The 16,223-nt window shown below is 39.6% G+C and overlaps 2 protein-coding genes across 8 annotated transcripts; one reads left to right on the forward strand and one right to left on the reverse strand.

Annotated features, from left to right (window-relative positions):
* The first annotated feature begins 2,526 nt into the window (after window positions 1-2,526).
* On the forward strand, window positions 2,527-4,213 carry LOC111247660 (mite group 2 allergen-like Ixo r 2). 2 transcript variants are annotated; one of them, XM_022798862.2, is made up of 4 exons: window positions 2,527-2,781; window positions 3,263-3,367; window positions 3,587-3,759; window positions 3,915-4,049. In XM_022798862.2, exons 1-4 carry the CDS (start codon window positions 2,688-2,690, stop codon window positions 3,942-3,944), a joined length of 402 nt encoding a protein of 133 aa, XP_022654597.1. In that variant the 5' UTR covers window positions 2,527-2,687; the 3' UTR covers window positions 3,945-4,049. The 2 variants fall into 2 exon arrangements, with proteins under 2 accessions (XP_022654597.1, XP_022654596.1); XM_022798861.2 differs by lacking the exon at window positions 3,915-4,049 and adding an exon at window positions 4,058-4,213 and having other exon boundaries at window positions 2,537-2,781.
* Window positions 4,214-8,374: 4,161 nt separating this feature from the next.
* On the reverse strand, window positions 8,375-13,479 carry LOC111247823 (uncharacterized). Of its 6 annotated transcripts, none has more exons than XM_086982163.1 (6): window positions 13,323-13,444; window positions 12,610-12,718; window positions 10,638-10,803; window positions 10,207-10,384; window positions 9,841-10,072; window positions 8,375-9,441 (listed from the first exon to the last, which is right to left on the reverse strand). In XM_086982163.1, exons 3-6 carry the CDS (start codon window positions 10,695-10,697, stop codon window positions 8,655-8,657), a joined length of 1,257 nt encoding a protein of 418 aa, XP_086838289.1. In that variant the 5' UTR covers window positions 10,698-10,803; window positions 12,610-12,718; window positions 13,323-13,444; the 3' UTR covers window positions 8,375-8,654. The 6 variants fall into 6 exon arrangements, with proteins under 6 accessions (XP_086838289.1, XP_022654990.1, XP_086838288.1 ...); XM_022799255.2 differs by having other exon boundaries at window positions 12,605-12,718; XM_086982162.1 differs by having other exon boundaries at window positions 12,605-12,712; window positions 13,323-13,341.
* Window positions 13,480-16,223: the final 2,744 nt, after the last annotated feature.

Below are 16,223 nucleotides of genomic sequence, written 5' to 3' on the forward strand. Positions count from 1 at the left end.
TGGGGCTTACTTGCTAATTACGGATGAACCAGGCCGTACCAGTGAAAATGATGGTTATGATATTTGCCGTTGCCTACTCGTATTAATTAATCTTTTTTTCTATAACTTTATGTGATAAGGAATTTTCTCCATAAGCTACGGACAATACATGGCGCAATAGGAAGCAATGATCGTTATGATAGTGCAGAAACAGCATTTCTAGGCCTCACTAAAGCAATACCTAACGGCTTGAGTACCGGGCGCAAAAGCTAAAAAATAACAAATTCAAGTCTTAGTTCAACATTCTCAGGTGTGTATGCAATTTGGTAGAATTGTACAATTATTCTGTAATTATAGATGTCAGTAATTAATAAAAACTGGTTTAAAAACCCAAAAGATAATATTACTGATCTTCAGTGCCGTACTTTATACACCGTACATATATATATGTCTTTTAATATTCCGCTATCGCCACACTGCAGAAACCGATATACGAATGTCTTGCTAGATAACCTATGTTAGAGGAAATTCGTTTGAGAAAGTCCTAGTTAGTGTACTTATTTCATTGCGGTAGGTACCAATGAACCCAATACTTAATTGATTTGTCAAAATATATTCCCATTTACAAACTACAAAATGTGTCAGTGATAGAGGAGTGATTGTTCGAAAAGCGGCTTCCGTTAGCGTACGCTGTTTTATTAATGTAGGATTTTTTCGTCGTGCGAAATTGACCATGTGTTTTCTCGTCATTAGGCCTTAGTCAATGCTTATTAGTAGCCAGAAATTAACCTTTCATTTGGCATCTAGCTCGTTGAAAGAGACACAAATATGAAGCAATAGGTCTCGGTTCAGGTGGCGGTGGGTGTTGGTTTTGCTCTGGAAAAGTGGAACATTGCCCCCGGTTTACTAATGCCCCATGGATAATAGCAGCCGTTGTGACACAGAGCATAAAACTCGATGTACCCTTTAAGGTAAAAATGTACTTCACAACTCGCTTGTGTTAGTTAGGTTTACTACGCGGCACGACTTACGACGAATGTAATCGTAATTGAATTTGCCCTTGCTCCACGAAGATTTGCTTGGTCTTAGGTGGCTCTAAGAGCGTTGATAATATGTGGCCATCTCGTCTGTTTTGGCTTTTGACCTAAAGATAATCGTTGTCTTTTTGTCAGCTTGCTTTGTCCGTGTACCTTTCATCATCAGCGGAATTTTTAATCTACAGTTAACCTAACAATCAGTAAATATTTCATTATGTAAACTTGGCTACAGAATAATTAGTAGCAAAAGCTAATGTTTAAAGACCTAACTACTAATTATGTGTCGTCGCTTATAGTTTATGGCCAACAACACTTAGAGCCGGACAATATAACATTATGAAGTGGTTATTTGTGTTGATTGCTTGATAAAAGTTAGGTTAGATGCCTGTTTTGCTTGAATACAAGACAATATTTTTTTCGCTGATTTTTACATCTATTATACTGTTAGCTACATCTATTAATCAACTGTAACTGCATTGTGCCAAGCAACTAAATGGCAGCTTGCTGAAAGGTAAAAAGGGTAGAAAAAGTGATTGCGAGCCCTGTGTGTTTAACATTCGCTATGAATAATGCAATTCAAGATAGACTGCCAAAATTTATTCAGCAAATTACCTAGTTGTCCCATGATATAGGTTTCAATATAATAGTAATAATCAATAGTCAATTTACAGTAAGAATTTATACACGTGCTACGAACAGATTATGTAAGTTGTTCCAATACAAAAAAAAACTATTCAACGTCATCGTAAACACTGACTGCTATGGATGATTCAAGAAAGACATGAGTAAACCGCTTCGTATTTTGTTTCCGTGCTACGCGCCAGCAAGCAATAGCGTAATAGAAACCTGATGGACCATAGCCAGGACGGGAGGGTAAGTTTTTCAATTAGGTATGTATTTGTGCATACGTTATAACGTTACTTTATATATATATGTCACAATATAACGTCATGTTATATCTAATTCAACAATTCGTCGTTTTCAATGTCAAATTTCGTAGGGCTCAGTGCTTGCGGCGTGTTAGGGTTAGTGTTTTCGGATGGCGATGTCGACTAATGTAATAATGGTAATATTAACTGTCGTTAATAGCGAATTCAACGGAGCAAATGTTGAGGAAGTTTATTAGAAATAGGGATTTTCTGTCCCTGTGTTAGAGAATAGTGTTATCTATAGGCCTAAAGCCTGAGCCTGATAAAATCTCTAGCGGTAATACCAGACGTAAGACTCGAAACAGAGGCTTAAAACCAATATTATATATATGTCGAATTAATTTGGCCACTGACAGCCCTATGGCTCACTGTGTTTCAATTCAGAACAGCTAACATTGCGATTTTTCCTTCATATTCAAAAGTAAGCTATAAGAACTGGCTGCTTCTTATAGATCTCAATAATCAATCTCATTCATCAACTGACACCGTTATCAGTATATAGCTGTTTGTCCAGTTGCTATCTTGTCTACCAGGCCGCGTTGCTAACGTTCAAATCGAATGCGATTTTTCGTTCGAGATAAATAGCAGATAAATCTGTGGGCTAACTTCGGCAGTAGATTACACGAACCTGTAGTTAGCTATTTGAGAAAGATTACGGAATAGGAATAAACGATCAGCGTTGTTACAAGAATAAATTTCAGCTTTTGTGAAGTTCTTCAAGTTTGGATTAGAGTTAGAAAGTATGATGTTGCTGGATCTGTTTACGGTCGTATTCGCTGTGATGCTAATGATGAATGAAAATAATGCGAAGCAGCTCGACTCGTACGTTAATTGCGGTCAGTAAACAGTATTTTTGCAAAACTAGCCGTTTGCGAACAAAGACTAAGTTTAGGATACGCTGTCGCATGTTAGATCTATTCTGAGAACAACCTAATACGAATTGTCTTGCGGAACTACCTCGTTAGTTACTACATAAGCATCTGTATTGGCGAAAGTTAGTAGTTGACAGTGTATAAAGGAAAGCCCATTGATTCGTTCATTCGCGCCTATCACGAAATCATAGCTATAAATAAAAATTAGTTTTTGTACGGATGTAGAAATAACGTGAGCCTTCATGATAACTGTCCCGTTTTTATGTATCAATTAACTAGAGACAATGTGTTCATAGACGAAGAACCATTGAAAACTAACGTGGTATTTCTCTATGGGCACATGCCATGTGATGAAGTCAATGCCCGACCAAATTAAAAAATGTACTAGCTACTTCTATGTGTGTATTTGAGACATAATCATTCCTAGCAGTGTTTCACCTTCCAGGAGGAACGGGACATATCGAGAATATCACGGTCGTGCCGTGTGAGTCGGAACCCTGCGAATTTGCCAAAGGCAGCAAAGTCAATGTTCATTTCATCGGATCCTTTAGTTAGTATCTTACAAAAAAAATTTTCACCATATACATTTTTTAAAACTATTTTTCAGAAATGGCCAAGTAATACGAGACACTCTTTAATAAAACGTTTTTTTCGGAAAAACTGATCGAAGCTAGGAATCTACATGGTCTCTAGGCTCTTGGTCTCTGCTGATTCTCCACATAGGCATAGACTGACAAACTCGACCATCGTTACCCTTTTTTGTGTCAAGGCCACGATGCCAATAGCGTTCGCGTACAACCTTCTGTTATTGTGGATAAAATGAACGTGACGCTGACTGGCGTTGATCAGGAGCTCTGCGGGAAACATGTGCAGTGTCCGATTAAGGCCAATGAACTTCGTGATGCCGAGATAGAGATTCCTATTTTCAACGTATACCCAAACGTATGTTTACTAGGACGACTTTCACTATTTATGACATAATAATTGGATATACAGATCAACGCACTGGTCCTTACTTAGTTAAGCAAATACATCCTAAGCGAATATACAATAACAGGTTTAAGGTGGTATAAAGCGTTTTTTAAATATCTTTTCAGCAAGAGCAAAAATGGGTTCTACGTAAATGACCACCTGATGTAAATTTTGTGCCATTCAATCAGTCAACGATGCGATTTGTTTGGAAAGCAGTTCGTGTTATTATTAATTTGTAACACAGAAGTAATTTATTCGACAATTTCAGATAAAAACGGAAGTGGTTTTTATGATATTTTCCGAGAACGTACTACAATTCTGTGTGAGGACAAAAATCATTATTAGTGATAAAAAGTGATCTACTTCGGACTGCATCCTGGCTGAATCACAAGTGTATTAAACGCAAATATATTGCATAAGTTGATATTGTGTATCGTTCATTTAGCACGCTTAGTATACGCGAATAATAGTGTTCATATAATATAAATATGTTGAAAGAGACGCGGAACGTACATTCTGCTACAATAAATTGTTTTTTACTTTCAGTTCCGAGCAGCTGTAGGTTACCAGCAGTTTTTTTGCGACATTTTTAGTAGCAGTTTGGTGGGGTCGCGGAGGGTGAAACTTAGAGAGTTTGCAGCAAGCCAGATAGGCAAACTGTTTTGATTTGAGCGGTATCCGAGCGATTAGTTGGCTGGAAGGAATAGCGCGTCCAGTGAACCAGCAGTAATCCCGATGCCAAGTTGAGCGCGACAGTTATTACGTAGCCCCGCTTTGGCGTAGTATGGCTTAGAAGTCGTGCTTTAGGCGGTCAGTTGGGATGTTTTCAGGTAAAAACTTCCTCGGAAAAGAACATCATGCGTTATTACTTATGAGCACGCGGGCATTTCGAAGTAACATACCCACGCACGCAACCGTCGGGCGCGACGCCTCACTAGATCGATCCTCCAGCTATCCGATTTACCGGAACTCATGTTCCGTCGAAATTTGAGATGAACATTGAGTTGGAAGGTGTTAGATTAGCGCGCATCTCGTTGGGTACGGGTACTGAGATATGTATGGTGTTTTTATGGCATAGCGACGTGTGGTCTGAAGTTGAAGCTGCAAGTAACCAGTTGAAATCGTTGATGCTCAGCAGCAGCTTCTAACCGTGTTTGAGATAGCTGAAAGTAAAAATATTTGCTGTCGTGTATATTGCTGGTTTTTGTTTTGTCCAATGGAAAAATTGTAAATCGCGTGAAGGGTTTGGGCATCTAATCAAGAAACCGAAGAAGTTTTAGGACACATCTCGTCATTTTTATGATCCCTGTAGACAATCAGCCCTTTTTTTGGTAGACACACATTCAGTGGGTCTGGCCGACGCAACCTGCATCGCGAAGGTAGTACAACAAACGCTGAACGATGGCATAATTAAACATTTTCCTGGCTCTTGGACTTCACCTGTTGTTGAGCCATTATTGTAAATAAGGACGACTTCATTCGGTTTTGTGTAAACTATTAGAGACTTCCAGTGAATACGATAAGGAATGTCTTCTCTTTGCTGCGAATCGACATTAGGGAAGCTCATATATTGTCTGTTTTTTGGATTTGACAAGCGATTACTGGCAGATCTCCATGGTGCCCGAAGACAGGGTGGGTAGCGTTTTGCACCCCGAACTGCTTGAGTCGATTCAATTGAATACCCCTTGAGCGGGCTAACGCTCTGGCAACATTCTGATTAATGAACCGTGTTCTCGGTAGATTGCGACACCAAATAGCTTTGGTTTACGCAGGTACTGGTACAATATTTCCAAAGGAAATTGAGAATTATCTGCATGACATCCGGCAGATGCTTTCTGTTCTCCGCGTGGCAGTTTAAGACTCTATCTAGGACTGACATGAGGCTATAAACGTGGTTGTCACCGATAAAGCGAGTCGCTTCGTGAACCTGCACGTAGAGCAGTATTTGGTGCGCTCCGAATTTTTGCCATATGAAGACTTTCCTCGCCCACCCATCAAATGAACATCAGGCTGACGAAGGGAGCGATTCGTGCAGTTAAGGGGCGGCTATTTGCGCGTTTGATGCAAGCGCCGAGCTTTTCTGTTCCCACAGCGCTTCCAGAGATCGCACTCTCGGTAGACACTATGGTAAGCAAAACCTTAAATGCAACTACGTTTGAATTGCTTTATGAGTTTATTGCCCGATGAATCTTGAGAGTCGCGGTCAGTCCACGGCCGCCGTGTCTCTTCGTTGAAAAGCGGCCGATGTTTGGCTTCTACGCTAATAACAGGTACCTAAAACAACACATCCCTCACGCCAGTTGCTTGGGACTAAAAGCCCGTTCTTCTACGCCGCTATTACCGCGGCACATCTCTAAATCTGCTGCCCCAATTCCATTCTGGATATGGCCCCGAGAAATCAAGTCGCGCTATACACCAATTAGTTATAACGATCACGGCAACAGCGTGCAATTATCAGTCTACTAGATATCAGGAAAGACTGGTCGCGGGATGAAGGCATCCCGGCCTGTAACGTGGAAGAGTGATACGGATCTATAAAATACGTATAACTACAATAAATGTAGCTTTCGTTCCGGTTGGCAGTGGATATGTAATGCCTTCCAGTTAATCGGCAGTAACCAGCGACTGAACCTCACTGATGCAAAATGAATCTGTTACTCATAATATACCATCACGCTAAAGCTAACAATTCCAGGATAGATTAGTTAAACACGAGAACAAGAATATGTCGAAGCGAGTTGATATTGTCCTAGAAAACTAAAAAAGTAATGCTTCAGTTTATAAAAAGTTATGCGCAATCGGTACGTTTTGTCGTCCGACATTTGGCGTCATCTCTTCACTCGAAATGACGGTGACCGGTTTGATAATACTCTCATTGACTGATGTGTATTAGTAGCAAGGTGGTGTATATCTGAATAACATTAAAAGATTTAGGACTAATTTAAATTCATCATAGGATAAATACGCACGCTTCTTTGCTAGAAAACATTAAAAATATGGGACTCAGAATTGAGTTTCGAAAATAATAGAGAGCCAGGTGCTTATTTTGCGCAAGTAAAATCAAGTTGGTTCCTCCTTTCGTATTGTTCACGTAGCCCCTTTGGAACACTCCAAAAAATGTTACTGTGCACTTTGGTATTGTAATTAATAATTAATAATAAGAAAAGATTGAACATTTATAGTGACGAAATGTTCGACCTCAAGCTAGTAGAAAGTCATATGGGCATTAAGTCTGCAACTGAAACTGCGCTGCCGCCGATAAACTTAGATCACTCAAAAATTAGCCCCGACGATAGTGAGCTAAAAGCTCCCAATGGCACATCAGGGTGAAGTATGGCAGAAGGATACGATTTTACGCACGTACATGTGCCTCTGCCTATTTAAAAAGGAGTAGAGAGTGAGTGTGCGCCTTTATTGCATAATCTCAAATATCTTGCAACCCCGAGTTCCATAAATAGTATCCCGGGAAACTATCTTTCCGCCAATCTACATCAAAGTCTGGAGCGATTTTTGTGATATGACCTTCGCACACAGTTTGTAGAACTTACGCTAGTAAATGATCAATTAATGTATGTTGTCTTTTATTGGGGATGTTGACTATTGAACCTCGTTTGGGTAACTTAACTAGATAGGGACCTATATATCTTGCATATATGTGTTTTATAAAAAATGAATGTTTTCGCATTCACATTCTATTGTGACTATAGAAAAATGATTGCAGCATCCTGAACACGCCTTTGAAACAGATCTTTTGCGCCTGACGCTCATCAGTTTGGAAACTCAAGGCCGTGTACAGAATTCTATTCCGTCGTGCTCGAATCCTGTTTTCAGCCAGCCGTTAAGGGGACCTCTCCGATTTACACTTAAGTACTCCCCTCGAGCTCATAGCTTTGTTGGGTAGACAGAAAATCGAGTATATATCGTATTCTTGTAGAAAAATGCTTAATTTGCATGTACGGTAACGTTAATGGGGTTTTACTAAATGTACAATGGTTTCATAATTGTCTTTCACAACCTTTTTTTATAACATGCTTATTTCTATACCTATACCGATAGGGTAAATCTAATGTTTATAGAAGACTTATATATTGAGGTAGACTGAAAAACCCACAATTCCAACTGGATTATCTTTCTAGTGTTAGCCGTGGTCAAAGTGACTTAAGATGCATTTCTGATCGCATAATTTTTTTGTGCAATTTTATCACTTTTTCTTCAGCGACGGAAACAAGGCAATTGTACAAACGAGGTATATGGAACTGGAAACGAAACGTGTACAATTGTAAAAATGTTTGGAACAGTTTTGGTAAAAAAAAAATATAATTACGAGGTATATGGAACTGGAAACGAAACGTGTGCAATTGCAGAAGTATTTGGAACTGTTTTGGTAAAAAAATATATATATAATTTCTGTTTCTTCCATCAAGCGACTTTCTGTACAAATGATTAAGGAACAGGTCGACTTAAAAGTTTCTTGAACATCTTTTACCTTCTTACTTAAGTTTTGTTATAACAACCGCCTATCTTGGTAGATATGTGGACAGTTTAAGGCTATCAACCTAAATATCTAAAAATTAAAACTCAGGAATCTATTTTAAAAAGTCAGCTTTTAATGAACTCCTAGATCGCCTGTACCATTGACTCATAAATGAGATTGTACTCATGTATAAACCGATTATATTGAAGGTAAAGGTATATATTTGTGTTAAGAGCAACAAATAGAGTAATCAATTAGCTGCTGTGGTAAAATGACCACTTCATCTAAGATTGCTAAAAAATATTCTTATTACAGAATTAGTTACACTCTTGGCGGGATTCAACGCAAGCATACGATTATCGCTAAATTTGCCTAACATTATTGTTATTGGTCACTCAATAATTTTTCTTGGAAGCTTAAGCTCCTTAGGAACCTCCCATGTGAATTCGCTTTGGCCGAAATGTCCGTAAGTTGACGTTTTTTGATAGATGGGTGTAGAAAGCTTGAGGTCGCGTATGAGAATGCCCGGACGAAGGTCGAAATTATCACGGACGATCTGAAGAAGCTCCTTTTGTGAATATCTAGAGGTGCCATACGGAAGAACTGTGATTGAAAGAGGTTCCGCGATTCCGATAGCGTAGGAGACCTGCACAAGGCAACGGCTAACGACTCCGGCTTTGACAAGTGACTTCGCTACCCATCGAGCAGCGTAAGCTGCCGACCGGTCTACTTTGGTTGGGTCTTTACCGGAAAACGCTCCACCGCCATGAGCTCCCCAACCTCCATAGGTGTCCACGATGATTTTACGGCCTGTCAGCCCAGCGTCACCCATTGGGCCTCCCTGCTCAAATCGTCCACAAGGGTTGATATGGACGATAGTGTTGTTGTCGATCATGTGCGGTGAAATAACAGCTTTAATAACCTTTTCATAAACCTGTTTCCGTAAATCTTCAAGCGAGATCGATGCGTTGTGTTGTGTCGAAACGACGACTGTGTGCACACGTTGAGGCACGGTGCGTCCAGCCTTAAAACGGTATTCGCAGGTCACTTGTGTCTTTGTATCCGGTCGAGCCCAAGGGAACGTTCCATTTCGACGAAGTTCTGAAAGCCGTTGATTAAGTCGATGAGCTAGTACAGCGGTGAGGGGCATGCACTCCTCCGTCTCATCGGTAGCGTAACTGGAAAAAAGCGAGCCAAATGAAAGCTCCGATAAACGTACTCAGTGATGTAGCAAATATGCCAAATTCTGCAGAGTTTGTTCAATATAACGAAAAAGTAAATAAGATTTTTTTAGGTTTCTATCTTCTTACATACAGGGTATTCGAAAAGGACAGCTTTTTCGTCGACAGGTTTATGTAAACAAAAATGTAGACAGAAAAATGTTTTCCCTTGCGACGTATTTGTTACTTTTTACTGTAACTACCGGCGTTACGAAAATCTAAATAGAGCTTTAGTTAATCTCAGTACGATTCACCACGCGATGTTTATTCATCGAGACAAGAATTATAGTGGAATATTCACTCTGCAAATGAGTACCAATATTTCCAACACGTGTCGGAAATATTGCAAATACTTACCCGAACATAAGGCCTTGGTCGCCGGCGCCAATATCTTCTATTCTTCTTTCTTTATGGACCCCTTGTGCAATTTCTGGGCTTTGTTCTTCAATGGCAACGAGAACATTGCACGTGGCATAATCGAATCCTTTTTCGGACGAGTCGTAGCCAATTTCCTTGACCGTGTTGCGCACGATTTTCTGATAGTCGATTTGAGCTTTGGATGAAATTTCGCCGAACACCATGATCATTCCTATAGTACAGAATGATAAGCCAGATCCTCCTCATATACGTGGTGCAGTATAGGTTTAAGCAGTAGAAATCTGACAATATTACAAAACCTGCCTTGGGTACTATGGTGGACAGAAAAGTGTACCGCCTACTGACCTGTTTTCGTGATTGTCTCGCAAGCCACTTTTGCGTAAGGATCTTGTTCAAGATGAGCATCGAGGATAGCATCAGAGATTTGGTCACACATCTTGTCAGGATGTCCTTCGCCCACTGATTCCGACGTGAACAGTACCGTGTCGTCTTCGGATGTGTGCAACACGTCAAATGAATTCATCTAAAATATATTAAAGCATTTAGTTTAACTGAAACTTTAGCAAAGATTCTTCGGTTTTTGAAGCTCCACCAAATTTTTGCGAGGCCAAAAGTGTGTAAAGCGCGTCATTTGAGGACTTCAAATGCAAGTACCTCGTTTGAGACCTTATGAACCCAGCAGTAGGCCTGCAAGCTGAAATGCGCATATTGCTGTAGTTCGCTAAATGAAAAACGCTAGAGTCTATGTCTAGGTTGAATAATATGAAAACTCTTACCGAAGGTTGTAGAAGGGACTGGTCAACCCGGAGTTGGGCCGTTTCGGAGGTGGGTGGCATCCTGGCGTCTGGGCTGTTCTTATTTATTATTACAAGCTTATTTGAATATAACTTTGGTCATATAGTTAGCTGATTTTCAAATGTCGATTAGGGCTCCTTGGGCAACCTGCAGTGAGTAAAATTAATTAAAAAACCGTTAGCAGTATGTAGCCTCTAAGTTAACAATTTTAAATAAACTCTTATACCGTTAAGGGACAACTTAATGTGTATTTAGTATGACCATATCTGAAGGTCGGAGCTTTTGAAGTGCCTTTATAATAGTCAATGGATACGTGGACTTTGATGTTTTATGGTGCTGATTCCAAAGCTCATCGTATGACTGTTACCGAAACGGTATCAGTAATTTGAGCCTTACATTCAAAGCGATTGAACTTGATCCAAGAAGTCTTTGGCGTAAGATTTCAGTTATTTAAGAAAATCCAAGACCATAATGCAATTCAGCCTAAAATAGTTTGCGATAGTGCTTTGAAAACTGCTTCAATTGGGTTCAACTTCACGAACTTAAAAAATCCATAAGTAAATAAACATAATCAAAAATGAGCGGCCTCTATGTACATTACTCAAGTGGAACAATTTCAAACTGGAAAATAGTTGTAAGATTTTAATAAAGGTTCGTCCTGGGTATCAGTCAGACCCCGTTTACACGTGAATCGCAGTCTATAAATCGCAGCAGAGTTTTATGTACTTTGCACACCTGGCCTGTAATGCTTGCCTTACTATTTTTTATTTATTTTAGTTATCCAAATACAGAAAAGTAACCGTTTGATTTTTAAACACAGATCGTTGTATTGTCCGGATAGCCCTATTATCTCAGATGGCTGTTCGAACTTATGTAATAACTGCTTACTTTCTGATTTCAACTTATGTTCAATCTCCCATAATAAATACGAGTTATTCTAAATAATTAGTTGTTTTCTTTAACGTTTGTGGGTGTTAATACAATATTTTAACGTCGTTATCTACCGTTGCCTGCATCAATAATAGGTAGAGCAGTGGACGACGAAAATTTTTTTTTGGCAGGAATAAAGGGAATCCAGTTACCGCGGCTCATAGTGCACGACACCCATGAAGAATTTCCATTTTCTAAATGTATAATTCATGTTTATTAGATTAAAAATGATTATTCATCATTTGTCGCAAAAAGGTTTTTGAAAATCTCGAAGTCATAGTCCGCATTTTTCCAGTCATCAGAGGTCAGTCAGTCAAGCATTCTCTTTACAAAATTCTGTTGCAAATTAGAAAATCGTTCAAGAAAAATAGGCATACTGTGTGTGCTATCAAAAAAAAATGGCAACATTTTTTATGCTTTTTTGAGCCACTAACGTAGGTTCGGTGCATCTCTGCAGGTTGCTGTAGTCAATCTTGGTTCTAACATCATTCTGTTGCTTATATGACCGTAAGTTGGTTTTGCTAGCACATTAGTAAATGGAAAGGTCGGATAAATGACATTTTCGAAATTACCAACCACAACATCTAACATTGAACTCTTCATGAATGTAACCGGAATTTACAAGAACGTCTAAGTTTTTGCACTCATTTAACTTTGTTAATCAGCTTATTAATATATAACGCAATAAAAAGATATGAGGAATTCGGCTAAAATTGGTTGAAAGTAAGTTGAATGAGCACATTTCATATGAGAATGATTCAAGCCAATGCTGCAAAATGCACAGAACAATATTAATAGTATTGACTCATTAACCAAGAACGCTCACTAACGGCAACAGCAAACACGACATAATACAGTATAAATTGTAACCTCTATAATTTCCTGCACAACTTGTAAAATTTCAATTATAGAAAATTGAACTACTGTTTTGTGCAGAACACACTCTGTTTAGCACGGGCACGCAACGCATAAGACTAGACGCTAACCTAAAATTTATTAAATGACTGAAAATATATACTCAGCTGTCAGCTGTGTGGTTCGCGCCCTTTGACGGTATGCCGGTCCCATCATTACGGCTGTCACAATCTTCATAAATGTTACTCGACAGCTAAGATGTCCCTCGTGTCTGCACCTTGAAAATTTACACTTGTTCTATTTGGAGCGTATGCTCAATTCTCCAGAAGACTGTTGCTTTTATTTTCTGTTTAATGAAGCGGCGGCTACAGAGACTCTTTAGAATTGTCGACTTACTAAAATGCTTAAATAAAGGCCTCTTTTTATAATCTCTCCATCTAAATGCTCGCCATCTAAATGCTAACATTGAACTGTGACCATTTTAAAAGTATAATTCCTACTGAAATTCGTCTCCGACGAAGATGTCTCATCTGCCGGTGAGCATCATGGCGGAGCTCAGCGATGAGCAACAGCAGCACGTGGTGCTAAAATGCGCACAGGCCGTTAGCGATCTTTGCTCAACACACGTTGTGCAGGTTCTTAAAAACTGCCCTCACCGCAATCTTTGCCCGCTCTATGCTAACTGTAGGATGTTCACGTGGCGCTAAGGCAACTATACCAGCTGTCACAAACAATTCATCGATTGGACAGAACGACTATATCAACAAAATATATATGGTGAGCGTTCGAATCAGCAACATTGAAGCTAACTTACTGTACATGAATTGTAAATAAGACCACAATAGAATATAGAAACAATAATGGCCTTCGGCGGTACGTACCCTAGACAGCCTATTCCTCCTGATGGCTTTGAACTCCGATTGGCGCTGGTATCGGTTAAAGCGATGGCTTGACGACACGGTCCATGTGGTATTGCCCTTCCTATTGGGGCTGTCTCTCACGACTCTCGCCTAACGCATCTCGCCTACCGAGAGTAGAGCGAAACACGGACTCATTGCTGACGCGGACCAGCGCGGTTTCTAACAGCGCCCTCTTGTGTGAGCGCCCAAGAGCCACAGTGGGACTACTTAGAAATCAGCAGTGAGTCCCATCGACGCTAATAAGTCCGACGTACCGGCTTATCGTTTCAAAACTGCCCACATGAATACGAATCAGTTAAGCAGAACAACTATGCATACAGCGGAAAATCTGCGGATTTTCGAATCGAGAGACGGCTTTGTAGATAGTGCTTCTTTGATTGGATTTAAACTAGCAAGTCCTTTTGCGCATCTAGGTACATAATTCATGAAAACGCCGTTTTAATTTAGTGTATTTCTCAAACTTATCATAACCTTACGAGTACTTTCGCTCTGGAAGAGCCTATAGGAGAGAGAGAATGATGCACGGCCATTTGGAGCGCTACGAGATGGCTTCATGCCAACACCGTATGTTCATTAGTAAAAGCCACAGGTTAACCGCTTATGGCACCTGACAACAAAGTTTGATTTCCCAGTTTTGATTAATCTCACGGTCATTACTTTATTCATTGCCATTCATCTGCCTTATTCTGTGTTGACGTAACGCATTCATAGTATTTGCCATATTTCTCTTGTTTGTATTGGGTCTTGTTGTCGCTCAGCGCACGGTAGTGATTGGTCTAAACTGATACGCCCTGACCCATATGACCCACAGGATTGTCATTATGTCTCTAAAGAATATTCTACTATAAAAATAATGACAATTTGCTTCGTGAAGTTATTTTCATCTTGTTTCGTTGATAACGACCGAGAGCGGACTAGGTGAAATAATACATTTTCAATTCATGTTTTTGTGATTTCTATTTACGACTTCCTTTGTGAAATAAACATCAACATAAAATATATGCATTATATAATTAACAACGATATAATGAAGTATACAAAAACCACTTGCGAAGCACCGTGTAACGCGCCAAACATATGTAGTCCACAGGAGCATGACTATAAAGAACATGTATATACAGGGGACCTTCAAAAGGATATGAGTCATGTATGTTTCTGCACAAGCGAATTTTGCTTTTCGCATACTCGATTTTACCTTTTTATGTTTGCGTCTCAAGGCTCATGTTCGTGCCGTTAGGCGTCAGTTGTTATGAAGCCATCAACGTCGCAATGTCACACATAGGTTGTGCCTAGAAAAATTGGAGTGGTGACCTATTGAGCCAAGCCAAGGACAGCCAATAACCACACAAAAACCGCGACTTTGACAGACTGCTATATACAAGCGCAATGAAATATAGATCCAGATACCACTTCAATACAAGTCATTCGATATATCGTATGCACTTTACCTCTTGAACTAACTGTGAACATATCAAAAGTCATGGTAACATTCAATTGAATACATCCCAGAAATCGACAGCAGGTAACCACTGGGCTCCCAATATGCAACCCAGAAAAGCGTAGATCGAACGCGAAGCATGTTTTTCAAGCCATAATTCTAGTGTCTCCAAGTAGTGGTGGTAAACATATGAGAAGTTCTCAAAAATCAATTGAAATTGCTCTCAGTCCTCTGTTAAGCTATTACCGCTCTAATATTTAATTAAAAAAAAAAAAGCATAGACCTCATACAAATTGTGTTTATTCATATTACTGTCAAGCTATTGAATCTTACGGATTATACCTCCAAACATACAAGGGGATACATGTCAAAACATTTTAAGTATCGGGTTAAGCTGAAATCATGTTGGTCAACGTGGCTTTGTCATTCTAAAAGTTTCCGCCAACAAGCGGCTTACAGCCCTCGTAATATTTATATGATGATGAGGGGCTCACTTAGGAGACTTAGGTTACTTACTCAATGTATAGATTTACGTGTGATAAAAAGTAGTAACGTAGAAATACTATGAAACGCTGATTAACTAATTCATTCGTCAGCTATAGAGTGTTTCTTGGCTACCTCATGTACATTGGGCACTCGGCATTTGTGATGGCCATGTCTTACGCCGTTGCGTTCCCACATTGTTCACTACTAGCTTGCAAGAAAATATTTAAGCATTTAACTAACATTCGTCTTCAACAATCTAAAGATAGTCATTTGTCCCAAGGCTGTTTCGGGGCCTTTATTTGGTTCCAATGCTCGAAACTGTTCACTGCGAAATCACTTCAGATAGAGCGGGCCCTACCGACGGCAGATGGCGCAATTTCGACACCGAAATGTCGCAAAGTGATGGAGAGATACAATCGGTGAGCATTAAGTGTCGAGAATGAACCTGTTATATGTTAAGAGGAACCTGGGCCGTTATACGAGATCAGTGCCCCAGCAACATATGATAAATCGATTACCATATCTTAGCAGAAACATAGCGGCCAACATAAAATGAGAGGCAGTCGTTCTTCGGTTTTTCCCAGAATGCCGAACTCCAACAGCTGCATTAATGTTTTTAATGTAGTAGTCTCTTTCCAATATAGTGATAAATAAATGTAAGTATTTTAATAGTATTATAAAAACTAATTTGCAACGGAACATTTTCTTCTTTTTGAGCATAACGTTCCATTGTGCAGAACTATCTTGCGCTTTGACCGCTTCAAAACTATGATTTCGAAGCGAATCACTATCTGTACACACAATATTAACTCTTAATGCAGAATACCCTAAACAGGCTTCTCCCGAGGATTGAACTGCCACCGATGATGTTTAACTAAGGCTTTCTTGACGCCCAGCTCAAAAAGGCCATAAACGTTTCTCAACATCTAATTTTTGCG

This window comes from Varroa destructor, unplaced genomic scaffold (assembly GCF_002443255.2).
Source record: "Varroa destructor unplaced genomic scaffold, Vdes_3.0 BEIS01000003.1, whole genome shotgun sequence".
In the NCBI taxonomy this organism is placed as follows: domain Eukaryota; kingdom Metazoa; phylum Arthropoda; class Arachnida; order Mesostigmata; family Varroidae; genus Varroa; species Varroa destructor.

Bases quoted from the DNA above. Each gene is read 5' to 3' on its own strand.
- LOC111247660 (XM_022798861.2), top strand. From the start codon at position 2,688: ATGATGTTGCTGGATCTGTTTACGGTCGTATTCGCTGTGATGCTAATG. The intron at 2,782-3,262 runs GTCAGTAAACAG...TTCACCTTCCAG, and splicing joins CGACTCGTACGTTAATTGCG to GAGGAACGGGACATATCGAG. The intron at 3,760-4,057 runs GTATGTTTACTA...CGACAATTTCAG, and splicing joins TTTTCAACGTATACCCAAAC to ATAAAAACGGAAGTGGTTTT.
- LOC111247823 (XM_022799256.2), bottom strand. From the start codon at position 10,697: ATGCCACCCACCTCCGAAACGGCCCAACTCCGGGTTGACCAGTCCCTT. The intron at 10,073-10,206 runs GTCAGTAGGCGG...TCTGTACTATAG, and splicing joins CGAGACAATCACGAAAACAG to GAATGATCATGGTGTTCGGC. The intron at 9,442-9,840 runs GTAAGTATTTGC...GCTTTTTTCCAG, and splicing joins GACCAAGGCCTTATGTTCGG to TTACGCTACCGATGAGACGG.